General features: G+C 42.3%; 1 protein-coding gene across 1 annotated transcript in view; it reads left to right on the forward strand.

Moving 5' to 3' along the window:
* The window catches only part of TMEM178B (transmembrane protein 178B), a 237081-nt gene that overhangs the window by 66800 nt on the left and 151195 nt on the right, over nt 1-19086 (forward strand). The window contains exon 2 of the mRNA XM_037389882.1: nt 178-291. Within this exon, the coding sequence (XP_037245779.1) occupies nt 178-291 (114 nt within the window). The remainder of the gene's footprint in view (nt 1-177; nt 292-19086) is intronic.

The raw sequence follows: 19086 nt of genomic DNA on the forward strand, positions 1-19086 counted from the left end.
CCTATGGGTAGCCTGTGCTTGTCATGGGCCAAAGACAGCATTGTCACAGTGGACTGATGGTAGGGATTGCTTTACTCCTATCCTTTGACTGTGGTTGTCAAGACCATCTGGTCTACAGTTGGGAGGATGTTGCATTCATTTAACAGCACTCTCTCTTTTGCATGTTGCCCTTCCCAGGAGCAATTGAGCGGTGCACGTACATCAAGTACCACTACTCCTCAGCGACCATTCCCAAGAACCTTACCTACAACATCACCAAGACAATCCGCCAGGACGAGTGGCATGCCTTGCGTAAGTGTTGCTGGCTTTCTTCTCTGTTCTCCTCATGTGTGGATTAAGGGAGGTACTCACTGATAAATGAGAACAGAGGCTTTGACTGACAACCTACTCAGAGCCCTCTTCTCACATAGTTTGTCTTTGTAGCAGGCTGATCGATTTGTTCTTAGGACCTACATCTGTTTCTGCTGCTGACTAGAAATTCTGCTGAGGCATGAGAAAGTGGTGATGGGGAAGAGGCATTTGTATGCAGAGATTAATATTGAGTTAAATACAAAAATGAATAACAAAATCAATGCCCTATTTTTTAATTCAGTGGAATGCTCTGTACATGAAAGTATTCTTATGCAGTTCGTGCTGCTGCTGAGTATGCTGCTTCCAGGAGAATTCATTGCTGTCTTTTATTGTAGACTATGTCCTGCTGCCAGCAGCTCCTGAGTGAGTGTGGCATCATTCCTTTGAAGATCTAGAAAGAGAAATGCTGCACCCTTTAAGGCACAGAGAAGGAGCTTAGTCCTCAGTGATAATTGTAGCCAGTGGTCACCAACTTGTAACACTTGCTGAAGCAACAAGATCTGACAGGAATGGAATTGCCTTGGGATGTATTGGCTGGCCTTAAAGCTTTTCTCCTTCTTATCTTTGAGATGGAAAGGAGTTTTCACTGATAAAATGGAAGAGGTAGAATTTTGTGAGGAAGGATGCCATTGCAACTCGCCCTTGTTACTACATAGTCATGGGGACTGATTAATGTCCTGAGCTCTTCTGTCTCAGTAGAAGCAGTTAACAGCTCCTTGAAGATGGCAGGGTTGAGGGATGCTGATTCAGACTGAAAATCTTGAAAGGTGGTAGTGAGTAGCTACTGTCCGGACTGGGTCAGTTTGAGAAATATGTAAGACCTTTGGCGTTCCCAGGGCTTTCAGATTGATTCACTCCTGCACTATGTGGCTGTTGCTTTGGGAGGGTCCTTTTAAACTCTGGGGAGAAGGTGTAATGATATTGTTGACTTCGTGCTTTGGTAAGGTCAGGCCTGGTTTGAGACTCGTTGGTTCATGTAGGCCTGCCTGGTCAAATCTGGTAAAGCAATTAAGAAAGTTCTAGAGGGTCTTCCTAAACTCCTCTAATTTTTTGGGGAATGCGTCTGTATGGATAAATACATATTTTTATTGTGACATGACAAAGAAAAGGAACATTGAACTCGTGCTTCTCAGAAGGCTGTAAGAGGCTGATCTTGCAAAATACTGTGCTATGCTCTTTTCCTGAAATCAGAAAATCAGGTGGTTGCGTTCACTTCAGGTTTTCTACTACTACCTGTTGTCTCTGCTGGCGTCAGTTTTATGTTACCATTGTTCATCTGTGGGCAGAAAGAAATGCACTCCCACCCAAGACATCTTCTGTATTAGTGTTCATAAGGGCAGTAGAAAGGGTCTTTGGTTTATGGGATTATTTTTTTTTGTGTAGGTATGCTTTTGCCACTGTTGTGAGCCACAATGACTTTTCTGCAGTCATCCACTGGGAATCTCACTGTTTAATGTAGGAATTATTGTCTTAAAGAAGTTCATCTTTATGACAGCAACGGCTCAAGTAAAGGGTTATTCTAAAGCTGTGTTTGTATCCACCCCCCCACCCATCCCACCACCCCTTAAATATAATTATTGATATACCTGGCTCATGTAAGACACTTTGTGTGCATTCCTTTGTGGGATCAGCAAGTTCCTGAGCCTGGTGTTTTGGTAGCTGACAGGAGCATTCAGTAGGCCATTTGTCAGTCTCCAAAGTGGCTACACTGTGCTCACATATTTACATATCTGATTTGTTTGAGGCACTTTCAGGGTGAGGCTCCTTGTTCCCTCCCTGGGGAGGGTACACAGAGTGTGTGGGTGTGCATACGTATTTCTGATCCAGATTTTCTTACTAGTTCATAATTCAGGTAAGTAGGTAGATGTGGATAGAACTGACGTTTGAATCTCCCTATCTGAAGACAGGGAAGGAGAGAAGTACTTTGCTGAAGCTCTCTCTTCTCCAGAGTAGTTAGGTGCAATGGTGAGTGCAGTGGGGCTAGCCACCAGAGGATCTGGAGGTCACCGCATCTAAGAGTGAACTGAACCTGTATGAGCTACGTAGGAACAGCAACCTTGCTGGTCTTCTCCAGAACATCTGCTTTAAAAGGCAAGGGTAGTCCCAATCTTTTCAAATTGTGTTTTGGTTGAGAAGGATGTTCTCCCTTTGCAATGGAGTAGACATAAAATGGGATAAGACTCTAAGTACCTTCAGAGAATGCCTTCAGAGAAAGTCCCTGTGACTTCAGTCACTACCTTAGCAGCTGACATAGATCTGTACCTGCTTAATCCAGGGCACAGTCACTTCAGCTTTCCACTGCTCATCCTGAGTGTTCCCAAGTCAACCTGGCAAATATTTTTCTCTGAACAGTTTTCTATTCAGAATTTCACTTTTGCTGAGTGTTGTGACAAGCACCAAAAGGAGCAGGGCTCAGGCCTGTTGCTCTTCCTGCTTTTGCCACGGGTTGTTTCTCAGATCTGTAGCATGAGACGGGAAAAAAGTATTTCCTGATGAAACACTGGAGCAAAATGGCATCCTGGAGAATTTCAGAGAAACTGGAAAGGTGAAACCAGAGTGTCTGGTCACCCTCCTAAAGAAAATGCTTCTTCCAGGCTGATGCCACTGCTGTCCTTTGCCATATTTGTATTTCAGTAGTGGTTATTTTCCTTCCCTGGTTCATGGGTAGCAAGCTGTGGTGCCTGGGAAGGAAATCTGTTGCTTTGCCTGTTCAGTGGGTGGGGAATCAGAGGAGGAAGAGGGCTCTAGCCATGCCCAGAAGACTGCTTTTTCAGACTGCTGGGCAGGACTGATGCTCCAGCAGTTTCTCTTGAGTTGTAGGAGTGGGTGAATGGTATTTAATTTGAGGCTGAGGACCCCATGGCACCAGTCAGCACAGAAAGCAGATATTCTTCTAGCTGTGCTGTCGGTTATGCTAGAAGAGACCAGGGGAGCAGCTGGACCTGGAGGAATGGTTGGAGCTGACTGCATCACTTCTTATTTTATGTTTTTTCATTCTGGTTGACATTTTCAAGATGGAGTCTTTGCTCCAAATTGATTGCTGATGGCAACAGGAGCTGGTGAAATAGGTCTTCACTTCCCTGCAATCACTTCCTCTCAACTATCTCTGGTTAAACAGGGGTGGAGGGAAGGATGATTGTAGTATTGCCAGCTCTTGTCTGTCAGGGGATAAATGTTCATCTAATTAAATAAAATTAGTTTCTATATGATCTATATGAGGGGACGGGAGAAGGGAAGGAAAGCTGTGTCCAACAACTGTGAGCATGACTAAGTGTCTCTTTGTGGAAGATGCCAGTGTAATGATGTGGTTGAGTCACTGTTAGGCATTTATCCTGTCACATTTTGGCCCCATGTTGTGCACAGAAACTTGATCCATAGTTCTGGTTTCTGAAAAACTCCAGCAGCATCACTGATGCTTTAAAAATGAAGGTATATCTCATTTGAATAAAAATCCAAGAAAATCTGAACAGTTCTGTATTTATTCACACATTCAGTTCCATGTGTTTTATGCTATTCTCCCATTGGTTCAATTTCAGTATACTACAGATTTGTGTTCACAAAACATGGGGAAAGTGATCATGGCAGGGGTTTGAGCTGTAGAGTATGGTACAAGCATTGGGAGAGGTGAGAGGCATTTTCAAGTGATGGAATAAGCACTTTAACTAGATGCTTGTACTTTAAGAAAGTTAACCATAAAAAAGAGACTATCTTGATGCTATTTTTTTTCTTGCCTCTAAAACTTCAGGAAACAATTATCTGGTATGTTACGGCAAAGAAGGTGAAAGGCTGCATTTGCTTTGAAAACTACCACCAAGGCAGTGAGGGCATGTGCTCTATTCAGTTTGGTGTCTTCCAGGAATCAACAGTGCTGTTACCACTCACAGCAGCTTTGGGGAAGAGACTCAAAGTCCAGGGACTATTTGGTCCACTGGCTTGCTCCTTGGAGCAAGACGGATGCCTGTTGGGTTGATACTGTTTTATACCATCAGAAGGATGGTAGGAAGGTAATTCCTGGTTGGTGGGTGTTTTAGTCTTGTTTTGTTGTTCCCACTCAATAGGCTATAGACAACCCAGGTTCTAAATTGTTCTTCTGCTGCAGTCTTTAAGAAACAACTATTTTGTGCAAAAGGGTAACCACAGCACAGGAGTTAAGTGCAGAGAGGAATTTCTAAGTATGCTTAAGCCAGCTACCTACATTTCATTGTCTTGGTGGGAGAGTTTTAGGATTAGAAACTTGTTTTGAGGAAATCAAATAGTACAGAAAAGGGAGGAAGATGCAAATAAGAGGAGAGGGATTGTTTTCATGCTTTCTTAGAGCCAGTCTGGCATGATGATGTGTTATTTTTGCCTCTATCTTCTTTTGTTTAGACCTTATGCTTCCTTGCTGATTTTTACCTTTGAACGTACTTGTATTTGCCATGGGATGACTTTGTGTATCCATTCCTTGAGCAGTTTCAACAATAACAATGATGTAGGTACTACAGGACCGGGGTTAGTCTGCTGTAGGCTTAGACCTGCCTGGAGCCTCTCAGGGCTGATGCTTCTGCATCACTCTGCAGTCTTCCTCACTGTGGTCTTGGCAAGGGAAGGAAAAAAGGGGGCTTTTCCAGGTCCATCATCTCCCCAAGACAGCTGAAGAAAGTATTGTGGCTTCAAAGCATTGCAAACTGCCAAGTTGCTGGCATGTGTTCTTGGAGAGTGAAATTACTCTTTCTCTCAGAGAACAAGTCAAACATCTGACTCTTCCCTTTTTCCTGCCTTGGTAGCTGAAATAAGACACGTGCTGCACGTCACTCAGAGCATTCGTATAGCAGAGCTCCCAGTAGCTTGCATTATATTGTGTGAAAGTCTCCATATCAGGAGAGAGATGAAAAAGTTTTCCTTCTCTCCAAAAGCTTTTTTTTTTGCTGACTCGCAGAGCCTATCATGTGAGGTAGATAGCGGGTCTTTAAGTCTGTTATTTTTCCTTCCTCCCTATACATCAAAAACCTGTATTTGTACTTTGGATTAAATGCAGTCACAAAAGAGGGTATTTCTGGTTTTCTCCTCCAGCTTGCCATTGCCACCTAGGCCTGTCTTCCACAGCAGCCGTGTTTTGTGTCTAGGAACACAGTGTGCTGTATTTGGGCAGAAAGTGGCTGGAATTGCTATGGAAACTGATCTCTTCCTGCATAGCTTAGAAATTGTGTCACCCAGCTGCTTCAGAGAGAACAAGTTCACAAATAGGTAGATGATGCTTCCTGAGAAATGGTTAGAATTTCCTGAGGTTTTTTTGGAAATGCTGCTTGTCTGGCACTGTGGGACCTCCTTTGCCTGTCTTCTACCTCCCCACTTCTACTGCAGGACCATAGGATATGGGCTCTGAAATTAAAGCATTGTCATGGGGAGCTGCACCGTCAGGAGAAGAGGAACCATAATGCCTTGTGTTAATTGGAACAGTAACATTCATCTGCGCTGTTGAAAACTGCAATAATCCTGTGTTTGTGGTGGTATGAAAGCCATTTGCATAAAAAATGAATTCTAAATTCAAAAGTAATAGCCTGGCACATTCTGAGAGGAGCAAGCATTGGAGGAAATTAAGGATTTCTAGAGGATGTGGAGCATGATAATATTTTAATTCATATAGCATCTATGCTGAAAGCTGAATGGATTTTATCAGCCTTAATGGTCCAACCCTTGCAGGAGATTAAGGCTTTCTTGCTTAGGGTCTACAAAGCACTGAAATACTTCCTTATAACCAGTAAAACTACTGGGGGAGGGACCTGGAATAATCTCCTTTTGTGGAGGTCAGTTATGGTACTGATAACAGAGGCACCAATTAACACTTTGAAAAACACTGTAATGTCTGTACTAGTAATTTCTACAGGCTTCCTAAGCCTTCCTCATTCCATGGAACAAGATGTTGAGATTTGCACAGAAGCTCAGTTGACAGCTTAACAATGCATTAGTAACACCAGTAGGCTCATGGGCTTGACCCTGCCTGCTTTTATAAGCAACAATAAATATTTCATTGTTGTATCTGTACTAAGTGCTGACCCAAGAGAATTTTTGCTTTTGTGTTTTTGGTTTTTTTTCCTTCTTGGGTACTACTGAAAGTGGTGTTTGAAATAAATACGCAGCATCCCACTTTTCTTGCTCCTTTCTTCCACTCTCTTTCCCATACTCCCTTGGGTCTTATTCCGTTCCTATCTTTCTCTACAAGGAAATGCTGTTTCATTTTTAATTAGTTACTTTGACCCCCAGATGGAGGTATACCCTGAAGTATGACACTGTCCCACTGGTCAGTGCCATTTGGCTGACAATATGATGTCATTCCTTAATGCATTGGTTATTAAAGAAGACAGGGCATCCATCCTGGAGGTTAGTCAGGCAGCAGGTGCTCACATGCCTGGAGGTCTGATGTTGTTGGATCTCCATCATATTCATTGTTCCCATAGCTAATGACCAGGTGGTAGTGACAGACCTTGTCATTTCCCGCTCTCACTCTGCTGTAGGGTTTCTTCATATCCTGTTACTTCAAGCTAAGATATAAAAAATGTTTTTTTGGCATCAAAATCTAAGACCCATTTTGAAATCTGTAAGGGATTTTATTGCCTTCTGCTAGGCTTCATCTTAGGATCTGTTAATATGGCTGTGACCTTAATACCTACACTAAATAGCTCTCCCAACTCCACATTACTACTTATTTCCCATACTACTTTTGCTTTTTAGGGACACAAGAGCAGGGAAGGAATAAGGGAGGAGGATGGTAGACTTCCCAGTCCTGAGCTGACAGGGGTGTTTGAGTAGAAAACATGGCCAAGGGAGGAAATGAGGGCAAGAAAAGGGGTGAAACTATACTGGTGAGTTGGGAGAGGTAATACAAGGTGTTACTGAATACTGAGACTAGGATAAGGGCTGGAGTGGTGGACTGGAATAATTTGGAAGGGCAGGTGCAAAAATGGCCAAGCTCTCTGTGTGTGTTGGAGGGGGACAAGGAATGAACAGGGAAGAATCCCTTCCAAAGCCCTGTTCAAATTGCACTGAGTCAGGAGTCTTACTGTACATCTACTGCTAACACACCTGTGAAACACTGGCAGAGGGGAGGTCTCATCCAGCTCCCTCAGCCTGCAGGCTCTTCCCTCCCCCAGCTCATCTAACAAGGGGCCCAGAGGTGAATCAGGAGAGTCTCGTTCTGCTGACAAATCACTCTCCACTCTTCTGAATCAGTAAGAAACCTCATGCTAGAATTCCTGCTTTTGCAGTTTGTTGTTTCTTTTAAAGTTAAGGACTTAAAATCAGATGAGCACTTTTAAAGGTTGCAAATACAAGCATGTAAAGTTAGGAGATAACACAGTTCAAGCTGCATGCTTGGCCTTAATTTATCTCCTCTGAGCACATTCATTATCAAGTCTTTAATTACTGTAATCACATACTGAGTTTTCCACAGGACCCCTGCCATGTTCCATACATTTGGGATATTCTGTTTCCATTCAATGTCTTCAATGTTTGGTTTCTTTTTCATTGTTTAATGTATGGTTGCCAGTCTTTTTATTGGAGAATATACAACTCCTGGTCCAAAGATAGTTAACCGCTTGATGAGCTTTGCCACATTTCTAAATATTGTACTAAATCATGGCATGTTAAAGATAAATATATTAATATCTAATAACCTTTTGAGGTGGGCTACAATTTCCATTTTAGGCCTGGCAATCAAAGTTAACTGGTTTGGGTGGGGTTTGGATGTCCAGTCGGAGAAGATGAAGACTTGGGTTTTACTTGGGTTTTACAGTAATTAGCATTAAATAGCCTTTTGTATGTTCAGAGCAAAGCTCCCATTGACTTTCAGAGCAATGGTAAGTGCTCTGAACCCTGTAAATCAGACTTCGTATGGTCATCCAGCTCACACTGGGTCAGAGTAAATGAGGAAAACATGGCTAGGGACCACTTCTAAAGAGATTTCTTAGACTAATTACCCCAAAAGACCTTGGTGTTAAGTGTAGACAAAAGTACTTGTGTAAGAGGGAGGAGGAGCTGTATGTCAGCTGCCTTGATCTCAGCTCCAACTGCATGTATTCTCATCTTTCACACCGAGGGTCACATTCTTGTATTTCTTAACTTTAGCATGCTTGACTCGGGAGGCTTCAAAATATTTCAGTATATTGTGGTTTATTTTATATTTGTAAGCGCAAGCACTTGGATTCACCTTGGCTTAGGCAATGTTTTTACATTTAAGAGTTGTCTCCCACTCTTATATTGGAAAAAAGAAGACTTGTTTTTATCTTCATCACTGAAAAGAGTCTTAGGGCATATATAGAGCTGTTCTGAGTGCAGAAAAATTAAGAGCAAACCCCCTCCACCCTTACTAGTGATTGCAAAGGAGCATTATAGACATTTTGCCTGTTGCAGTGTGGAGATGCTGACAGGTAAAACATACCATTGCTAATAATTTGCAGTCATTCAGCCAGTCAAAATATAGCTTTATTAATATGCATGCAGAGCTCTGTTTCCCTTCCCTTAGAGACAGAGCGGGAGAGATGGGCGTTTTTCTATGTCTCTTGGCTAATCAAGAATGATGCCTTGTGCATTCCTAGGGTGAGAACACAGGAAAGAACAAACAGGATGATCTAATGGGTCTCTTCCATCTGACTTCTGTAATTTTTGATTTATATACCAATTTAATGCCTGGTTTATGATTTATATCCCGGTTTATTTATACCCCCGTCTGATGCCCCACCCCACACTGTTGGCAAGATGAAAGCCAGCCAGTTAAATATTTCAAGGTGATTGCATGCCACGTGCCACACACAGTATGTTATGAGAAGTGCTTCCTTGCTTCAGTGCAAGAAGAAAGACTTAAGTGGAACATCTTGGAAATTAGGTTATTGTTATTTGTTCACAAAGCCATGCACCATCCACAAAGGAACATCACAACAGCCAGCATGAGATAGATGCCAACGAACTTTGAATCAAACAACCTGACTTTGACCCTGACACAAGCTGCAGGCTGAAACATGTAGGTGATTTTAATATGTTGATAGCTACTAGGGAATAGTTGCCATTTTAATTACTGTTTTGCAGTGATGTTCTTTGTACATTGAATTACAGAATCCTGTTCATGTGTCCTCACAGCATCTACATTCAGAGCCCATATCTTCTGGTCCTGCTGATCTTCATGTACATCCTCCTACTTGCTACTTTGAAAAGGTCTAGAATGTGTCAATATTAATGTTCAAAAACTATAATGCAGCTTTACATCCTCAGATTCTTATACTGTTAACTGGGCCATGATTATTTTGGCCACATCAGAGCTGAATGTAGTTCTGGAACAGGAAGACTGTATCAGCCCAAAGGATTTGTCTTAGGGCCCATCCCAAGACTCCTTAATTGGCTGGGTGAATCACAGTTTAGCTGTTCAATTATTCCCTGCCCACCTTCAGGAACTGATTGCACAGTTGGTGAGGGAATAGGAAATCAGGAATATAAATCAACAACAGGTATCTCCTGTGGGACTTCAGAGTTCAGTCTCGCAAATCTCATCTGGCTGCTCTGGATGTAGGTTATATTTAATGGAGCTTGAGTCTGCGTGTCCCTCTGCATCACTGGAATTATGACAGCTAATTTGACTCTATCTGCTGCTAGTGTGTGCAATTGATCAATGGCTCTTTCATAAATACAAACTCTTTCATATCTCTGCCTCCATCAGCTTTGTCTTTTCTGGCTTGCCCTTTGCATCCCTGTTTCTTTGGGGTTTTTTTCCCCCAAAACTTAATTCTCACTTAAATATTCTGAGTGAAGGAAATCGATGGAAGAATATCACTTACTGACCTAAGAGGGGCTTCTTTGCAATACACAACTCAGGCTGTAAATAATTCAGTAGAGTCCCTGTCTTTTTTTTTTTTTTTTCCCTCCCATAAGATTGGGTTTATTAAAATTTCATGGGAGGGGACATGGAGGTGGCTGAATTACTGGTTTTATCTGATAGAGTATTTAGCAATGCATTAGCTTGGTACTAGCTACTCTTCACTCATCATCACAGGCACATGGTAAATCAGTCTTCCTTGTAGAATCCATTCTGCAGCGTGATATAATCGCATATTTGAACATGATGTAATGCCATTCCTTATAACTCACTCTCATGCCTGATTATGTGCTGTGGGAAGAAGAGTGTTAAACTGCCAAGGCAAGGCTTAATCTTTTTTTCCAGTATCTGGTGGAAGTCAGTAGTGGCATGAATCCATATACACATAGGTACTAATCAGAATGGAATAATAGGCTGCAAGTGTTTGGTTCTGCTTATATTTATACCAGAATAATAATTCTACTGAAACAAGAATAGATATTTGGAGATCAAAATAATGCAAAATCAGCATCTGGGTGCAAAAATACTCAATAGATTTCAGAAAAAGTGCTCCTTGAGATTTTTACCCTTTTTGATATTTCAATGAAAATGAAGAGATCCCACAATTATGCTTTTATTAATGCTGCTGGTGACAGTATGTAGTGCACCTTCCATCCTAGCATCTTGAAACACTTGGACAATGGTTTTCACTTGGTATTCTTCTGCCTTAAACAGGGTGCCACAGGAAGAACGCAACCCCAGTACGCCCATTTCACATCCAGAAAGAATTACAGAGAAGTTAATTATCTGCTAAATGTCATGCAGAGAGTTAGTGGGAGAGCCAGAAACAGAACTTGGGTCTTTGGACTCCTACTGCTCTAAGTGCTTCACAATGATGCCTCCTATAGTGCCAGAGATTATGCAGCATATCTCCTAGAAAAGACTGTTGCAAACCCCTATATCAAGGATAATTGTTTTTCTAAATATATATATGTATAAAAATAATAATTTTCAAGTGAAGACTTACTGTCCAAACCCAGAATCCATTGCATATGTTAGTGGTGATTTTGTCTTAGAAATGGTTCCAAACCAACCTTCAAAGGTTGGTCGTGAATTAAGGTGTACGAAGTGGTGATTCCTCAGCATCTGCTGAAAACTGGGTCCTTGGAAATATCTGAGAGTAAACAACTAGAATAAATAATAATTTCAAAAATTATCTCCATTAGAATAAGCGTAGGTGACATGGGTTTTCTGCCACATATGAATTGGACCCTAAACCAGTGTCCTGATTGTCATGACAACCTATAAACACAGCAAGAATAACATCCTGCTACTCGGAGTTTTACCTGCAAGTAATCTTAGCTGTCATTTTATTTCAAAAGTAATCAAATGAGTAAATTTTGACAAATAATGATCAGTCCTTTCACAGAGCCATAAAATAATCTGGAAGAAGAAATGCACACTGAATGGAAAACTGTAGACAAATAATTTCCAAATAGCCTTCCTGATATGGCCTGAGAGAACCTGTCCTGTATGGCAAATTCTCCTTGGCCAGCGGAATGGCCACAGCTGGCTCTGTACCTCATCCTCTAAGGGCTTGGTTGAGGAACTGATTAACTGGACAGGTATAGTCCTGCACCCTGATTACTAGCTGTGAAGCACCCATTGCCAGGGTATATTAGAGCTACCTGTGATTTATTCCAACATAAACTCATGTTGGCCTTTGTCTTGTTTCAGTAGTGCCTTCATCCCTCCCAGAACTCAGCATATCGGGACCTATGTATTGACTATCTCTGATGTATTTTATTGCTGTTCAGGCTTTGCATGAAAGCAGGATTTCTATTCAGTAAACAAGCCTTGGCTCTGACACTTAACTCTTCGCTGGAGCACTAGCCCTCTGTACTGACTTCAGCTGATGAAGTGGAAAAGTCTGTGGTGACAACACTTCCAGGGAGACCCAGATTTTTTGTATGGAAAGAGTTGAGACTTTTTTTTTTCCAAGAAGACAACAATTCATGCAAAAGCTTTTTGTAACAGAACAGGGCAGAGAAATGCAAAAACTACTTGATGGGGCAATAGAATTAGCTTTTCAGAGTAGTCTTCCCAAAGTTTTCCAGGAGGAATCAGTCATTCTCTGAAGAGCTGAATTGACCGCTGTGCTAGGTGAAACTTTTTGACAGACCAAAGGTAGCACAGGCAGCAGCATTTTGAAAATCTGTGTGATGCATAGATGGATTAGATCAGTCGATGTATCTCTTTGGCTGTTAGTTTGTAGGATTCTCTGATTAATGGTTCTGGCCTTGGCTTTCTATGAGAAAGCTTCCCCTATGCGAAAGAGCAGAGTTCCAGAAGTAAATGAATCTCCATTTTATGGCAGTCACATGACACCAAGTGTAATTTAAGGATATTCTTATTTTATCACTGTTGGGGGAGACTCAGTATTTTACTAGCCAGACGAGAGAGGCCATTTGTCATCAGTTTATTGGATTCATGATAAGTGTTTTGCTGTCCTTTTCTGACAGAGCAGGAGAGTTGATCTGTTGCTGTAAAAAAAAAAAAAAACCCAACAAAACCAAAAAAAAAACCCCAACAAAACCACCTACAAAAAAAACCCCAAACCACAACTTAGAGAAGGCACAGTAGATACTGTTGCGGGGGCTAAGACCCTGTAGTAGGGTCTGGGAGGCCCCTAAACCTGGTGGTGTAGCCCTCAGAAGAGATGCGTTAGCTGAAAGGGTCCCACCTGAGTGGGGGACCAGGGAGAGCTAATCCACAGGTAGTTATGACCTTTAATAATTGCAAACATGGCTGTGAAGTTGGCAGAAGGAGCTTCAGTCAAAGAGGACATAGGTAGGATGTTGATGTGGCCCCAAATTATCTGCAGAGGGCTCTGACCCACACAGCAATCTCATGTTGGTGGGCTTGTGAGGGGAACTAGTTTGGGGCAGACAGCCACCTGCTTTGACAGCTGTCTTCATTTTAGCAGTGATAAAAAGGGAAAGACACCTGGTTGGTGACTGCTTAGTGGCATGGCTGGCAGCTGGAGGAACATTGCTGCTTTCCAAGCCTTTTTATTCCTATATTGTAGGCATGAGTAGAGAAGATATTCCCAGGTGTAGGAGCAGGACTCATACAGCCTTGGAGAGTGGTAAGTGAAGGGAGTAACTTTGTATGACTGGGACAGTTTGGTGTGTGGCTTTTTGGTTTTTATTCTGAGGATGCAATTGGATCAGCTTTTAGTGGTACCTTTAAGAATATGAATAAGGAAGCCAAGATGATGTGTGTAAGCACCTGGGGAGAAGCTAAAAGAGGAAAACAGTCTAATGGAAAAGCTGCTGGAGGAAATAAAAATGCAATGCCTAGATGCTCTTCTGTGAAAAGAGAAAACCTCTCTCCTCTGTTTGTTATGCATCAATGTGGATGCATTAGATTCATGAGGAAATCAAACAAATTCCTGACATCGCTGGCACTGCTGAGACAATAACTAGAAACTGTTGCCTCTGTCACTTTCCTTTTGCAGCAAAGTCTTGATAGTGAATGAGACTGACATGAGTTTGCCATCACTCACTCATTACTTTTTGAAATTTACTTCTCAGTCTGTGTGTCGAGCTCTTGGCACAACCCTGATAAGTAACAGAAAGGTTGAGCAAACAAAGTGAGCCTTTCCACAGATCAATAGAGATCAATCTCTTCATTTTGACTGAATGACAAAACAAAAACTGCAATTAAAAGTATGTTTGATGCCAATAGCTAGCAGGCAGCTCCCAAAACCAAAGTACCAAGGGACACATAGGAGAACTCTTGCCTGCACGGTATTTATACTGACCCCATCAGAGGGATGATGTTAGCACAGACATGACAGGTAGATATGCCTCGAGGCATGTGTGTGGAGGATCCTGGCCAAACTATTTGACTAGGGCTAGGTTGGTTTCCTTGTGTCCAGTGGTCCATGACACAGGCTGCAGTGCCATACAGCTTTGAGTATATGTTTGTCCTGAACCATAGCATCCAGGGCAGAGCTGCAGGTGACATGAAGATGGGACTATACGGTGGTGTTAGTCAACATCTAAATGTAGATTAGTACCTGATCACATGCAGCTGTCCAGTAATACAGCACATCTGGTGCACTGACTTACATAAAAGTCTAGGAGTGGGATAATTTGTTTATTTAAGTGTCATTAGATCATTTAGTCAACCATGTGGGACATAGCCACACCAGTGCACTGAATCCCAACAAACCTTACAGGTATATCTCGAAGGCAGCATGACTAGACTGTAGGAGATTCACTGGGCTCAATTTCCTGACTGACTGCTGCGTACTGAAAGGCTTGCTCACTGTTGCTTTCAAGTATCAAAACACAGGTCTTGGTGAAGTAGTTTTAAAAGGTCTGTCAGTATCCAGTATTGTCAAGAAAATAGTTGTCCAGGTAAGATCACTGGCTACTTAGAACACCAAGTTATAAAAATATTATTATAGGCACTGCTAATATATATGCCCATCTTATACCCTCCTGTACATGAATGGCTGGGATGGTTATACAACAGGTGGTATACAAAAGTAAGCAGTGTAAGTAGAATATTACTGCTAAAAATATCAATAGCTGATGCTTGAATTTCTTTTATGAAGGAGTGGAAAACTGATTTTTTCAGTTGTCCTGAATTCAGTGTGGTGGTGTTTCTCTTGCTGCAATGCTGGCATCGTCAATAAAAGTAAATGAGACACAGCTGGATGTGACTGTTCTGGTGGACCTCTAGTGTGAATGAACAGACAGTAGGAACAGAACACTGCAATAAGATGAGTTTTCTCTTTTTTTGGGGTTATACGTGTTTGGGAAGGCTGAAACAGTGTATTGCTTGTGAAAGCAAGAGTCTTGACAGCACCAGCTAAAACCAGGCTTAATGCAGGCAAGTACTGGGCACTTTTCCCAGGTACAGCTATACCGGTGTGCTTAGTTGCTCTGTACAAACCCTTGTTCTTGTAAGAGTTGATCCCTTGTTCATGTGGTGCACTTTCTTGTCTTCAGACAGGTTTGCTGCTGTGTCTTGAGGCTTCCCCTGCTATATTGCCCTGCTTTTCCTGAAATTCAGTACTATTGCAGCTGCAGCCGCGCGGCTTTACTCCCAGGGCTGCCAGTCATCTCGGAACATATCTTGCTTCAGTGTCATGCTCTCCGAGGAGGTCAGGTCCTGCACACTATTGTCCATCTGTAGGGTGCGAGTTCAACTCGTGGCCCTCATCTTTAGGTCCTTGGCTTTATCCAGCCCCTAGTTTTGGGGCAGAGAGTCTGTGTGATGCATTTATGTGCTTCTCATCATACAGCTGTTTAGAAGCACTTTGGCCCCTGATGCAAGTGTGTTGTAAATGGGCCTGACAGACATGGCACTGAGGACTTGTTGCACCAGTAGATCTCATTGGAGAGCAAGAGCCCTCTGGAGGGAGCTCTTACTCATTTGTGAAGTGGAAGGAAGGTAGAGTCAGTGATTTTGGCTTGCTGAAGCTGAAGGCATGCAAGCTGCCCAAGGAGTAGGCTAAAGGTGCTGCTGCGGTGCAGCTGGAGTGGTGCAGAAGGGCCATGGGCCTGCCTCCAGGCCCTGGGAAGGGAAAGCTGAGGCTCAAGAGCTGGCTGCATCCTTGCACTCCCCTTTTTCCTGGTGGTGCTCCTGTGTGGGTCCTTCTGGGGGGGTTTACCAATGTGAAAGCCTATGCCTGAGATGTACTGCTGCTGAGTCGAGGAGAACTAAAGAGCTGCAAAAAGGGAGGTCTAAAATCTTATGGAGCAACATCACGTGGAAACCACAGGAGGTGGAATATTTTCACTGTAGCATCAAGTAAGACAAAATCCCAGCACCTCAAGCAAACAATACCAAGCCCTGGGTTGACAGAGCCACCCTCCTGTGAAGCCTTAGCTGTTGTGGCTTCCTGCTCTGCCAGAGCTGCTCTGAGGCTGCTCAGAAACAATTACCTCTCCTCCCTCTTTCGGGAAATGACAAGGGGTGGGCTGGGGGAAAGGTGCCAGCAAGCACAAAGGGAAGAGAGAATAGAGAAAATTTGATGTTGAATGTATTCATCACCATCTATTCTAGGGTCAGTTGTTGTCATTTTGTTGTATTAAATGAGGTGTTATTTTTAGTTTTCCAAATCCATATATGGAAATTATTCTCAAGTGTTCCAGCTTTCATCCTGTATAAAAAACCAAACCCCTAACCTCATCTTGATAGCACTTATTGCATTATTTTTGTGTGCTTTTTTTTACCCTTTTTTCTTCCTGCTACAAAAAATTATCCCTTCTTGCTCCCCTACCTTGGCTAATATTACTGGAGATGCAGCAAGAAAGCACTATTTAATGTTTCACTTGTTGCTTTACCGTTCTGTTAGTTATGGGGGAAGTGCTGGTGGGTTAAGAAAAGGCTTAGCTGGCAGCCCACCCACTTCCTTGTGATTTTTCTTCAAAGAAGAGTCTGACAGAGAAGAGTTGTTCTGTTGCAGATTTGCTGAGTTCAAAGCCAGTGCCCTACAGATACAGCTCTGTGATTAATCCTCAGAACTGGCACATAAAGCTTATGCTATGCTAGTGCTACTAATGTTAATGGGAGTCAGGCAGCTTACTCACAGTGCAGTGCTTTAAAGGGTAATAATTTACCCAGAAAAGTCCTGAGGCAAGAGAAGTGACAGTCGTTTATTAATTCTTTTGTAAATCCTTTTGTCTATGGTGCTGGCATCGCTTTCTATCCATTTCTGTGTCATGATATTTTGGTGAGCCCTGGGCGTTGAAATGGGAAGGCAGGATGGTCTTGTTCCCATGTCCTTGAACTCTTTGGTGCCAAAAGCAGGTGTGTATACTAGATTTCTAGACTATATTTACAAAGGACAGACAAAAACCTCATCAGCATATTTTACACTGTGGTGCACATGCAAAATTAGTGGCTATAGAGAAAAATGTGACTGTTAGGCAGCCATTGGAAAGCACACGGCTAAAGCCGCACTGTTAGTGTTGATGGAAAGCAGTCCCGTATCTGGAGTATGGTTTTGACATCAATGAGATATTTACTTGTAAAAACATGTGCTTTTTCAGAGGGAAATGAATTGGAGCACCTGATTTTGAGATGTCTGACATGAAGTATGTTTGAAAGGGCCTGCCTTTCAATGGTTGGTGGAGAAGGGCTCAGCATTCCTCAGCAGCCTGAGTAAGATTGTCAGCATCAGGCTATGGTTATGTGCAGCAATACTTCCTAGTACAGGCAGCTGCGCAGCAAAGGTGTCCCTTTGGCAGGTTAGTCTGTATTTACTATTTCTGTTAGATCTCAGATTTCCAGTGAAGATGCTGCTTTCGCACTGGAGGAGAAAACCTTGGCTGGGAACCAACTCACGGAGAAAAGATTGTACCTTAGTACTGGATTTTTTTTTGCTACATCTGAAAAGTTTCCTCCATGCATACAGTGGATGTTGGTTCCAAAAGCAGAACTATAATTCTAGGATAAATTAACATACTGTGTTGATTTCTAAAGCAATTGGACTATCTGGCATCCCAAATGACCCTGAAAGTCACAGGTAAATCTTGAAAATCCTATATTTTGTTTCCAGAGTAGACAAACCAAACTGATGGATGAAAACTATCTTTGTGATTCTGGTGTGACTTTGGGAGATATGTGGCAAGTGGCAGTTAAAGTCAAAGGACCTCCTGAATACTGAGTTTCTGTCTTGAGATGAGTAGTCATAAATACAGCTACACCCGTAACTTGCATCGCAAAACTTGATTCCTTCAGAAATGGTGTTTGAAGTAATGATCTTGCACCATGAGCTTGTGTATCAGTCTGGGGGAGCAGGTCATTCATTAGGTAGAATTCCCTTTCCCTCCCACCTGCTAATAAACATTTTGAATTGTTTCTTCACCTCTTCTGTTGTTTTCCTTCCTTCCTATATGAACCAATTTTATATTCTTTCTCACTTTAAATTATACAGTATCCATATGCATATCCCTGTTTCTGTATGCAACTATAGGATTTCCTAGCTGATTTCTTTCTTTGCCTGCTGTGTTTTTCATAGCAATGAAGCTGGTGCCAGGTACCTCTTGATAAGAGAATTTTTAGTTATTTGATTCATGGTATCTCAGATACTTGGGTTCATTTCCCTGCCTCTGTCTGTGGTGACAGTGAAAGGATAGAGAAGAGATTGAGTTTTCTTTGATCTAAGACAGGTGAGTAGTGGCAAGCTGACTTCTCAGCAGGATGAATGGGTGAAGAGCTCTAGATAATTCTCGGTATGAACTATTTAAACTACCAGCTGGAGCTGGGCAGGCAAAGTTCAACTAAAAGCACACTGTCCCTTCTTCATTTGCTTTCTGGCACATCTCACAAAGGGGTGTAGGGCACAACCTGGATGATGGTGGCCCTTCATGGGGCTGGCAGGGGGGCTTGGGATAACATTTGGTTGGCAGCAGTTGCTGCTGGAGCACGTGGCTGCTGTTCTAGGTAGCAGCCTGCCTGGTATCACCTCTTAGCAAGTGTAAAGGGACTAACAGACCTCAGTATACTCTTGTCCCCTTTCCCTGTTTTCAATCCTGAAACAGCTACTTTCAGATCGCCATGATTACTGAGGGCTGTTTTGGATTTTGGAGTGGGTTAGTAATTTAAAACTCCAGTTTAGCTACTAAAAGAGCATGATTGTACTGCAGGCAAAATCTTGTTTATTCAGGAAACATAAGCTTTACTGTCTTATTGAGTTTACATAGGTGTTTTATGTGCCCTAGCAAGATATTTGACAGTGTCATCATCACGTCACGCCATTACTGTATAAAAATGGAGTTCCTGAGTTTAATTTTTTGTGAGAATGCATTACAGAAATCTGGGGTAATCCAGAATTTTTAGAAAAATGATGACTGCTGATGTTCAGAACTCCCTGTAGACGAAACATAGGA

This window comes from Falco rusticolus, chromosome 5 (assembly GCF_015220075.1).
Source record: "Falco rusticolus isolate bFalRus1 chromosome 5, bFalRus1.pri, whole genome shotgun sequence".
In the NCBI taxonomy this organism is placed as follows: domain Eukaryota; kingdom Metazoa; phylum Chordata; class Aves; order Falconiformes; family Falconidae; genus Falco; species Falco rusticolus.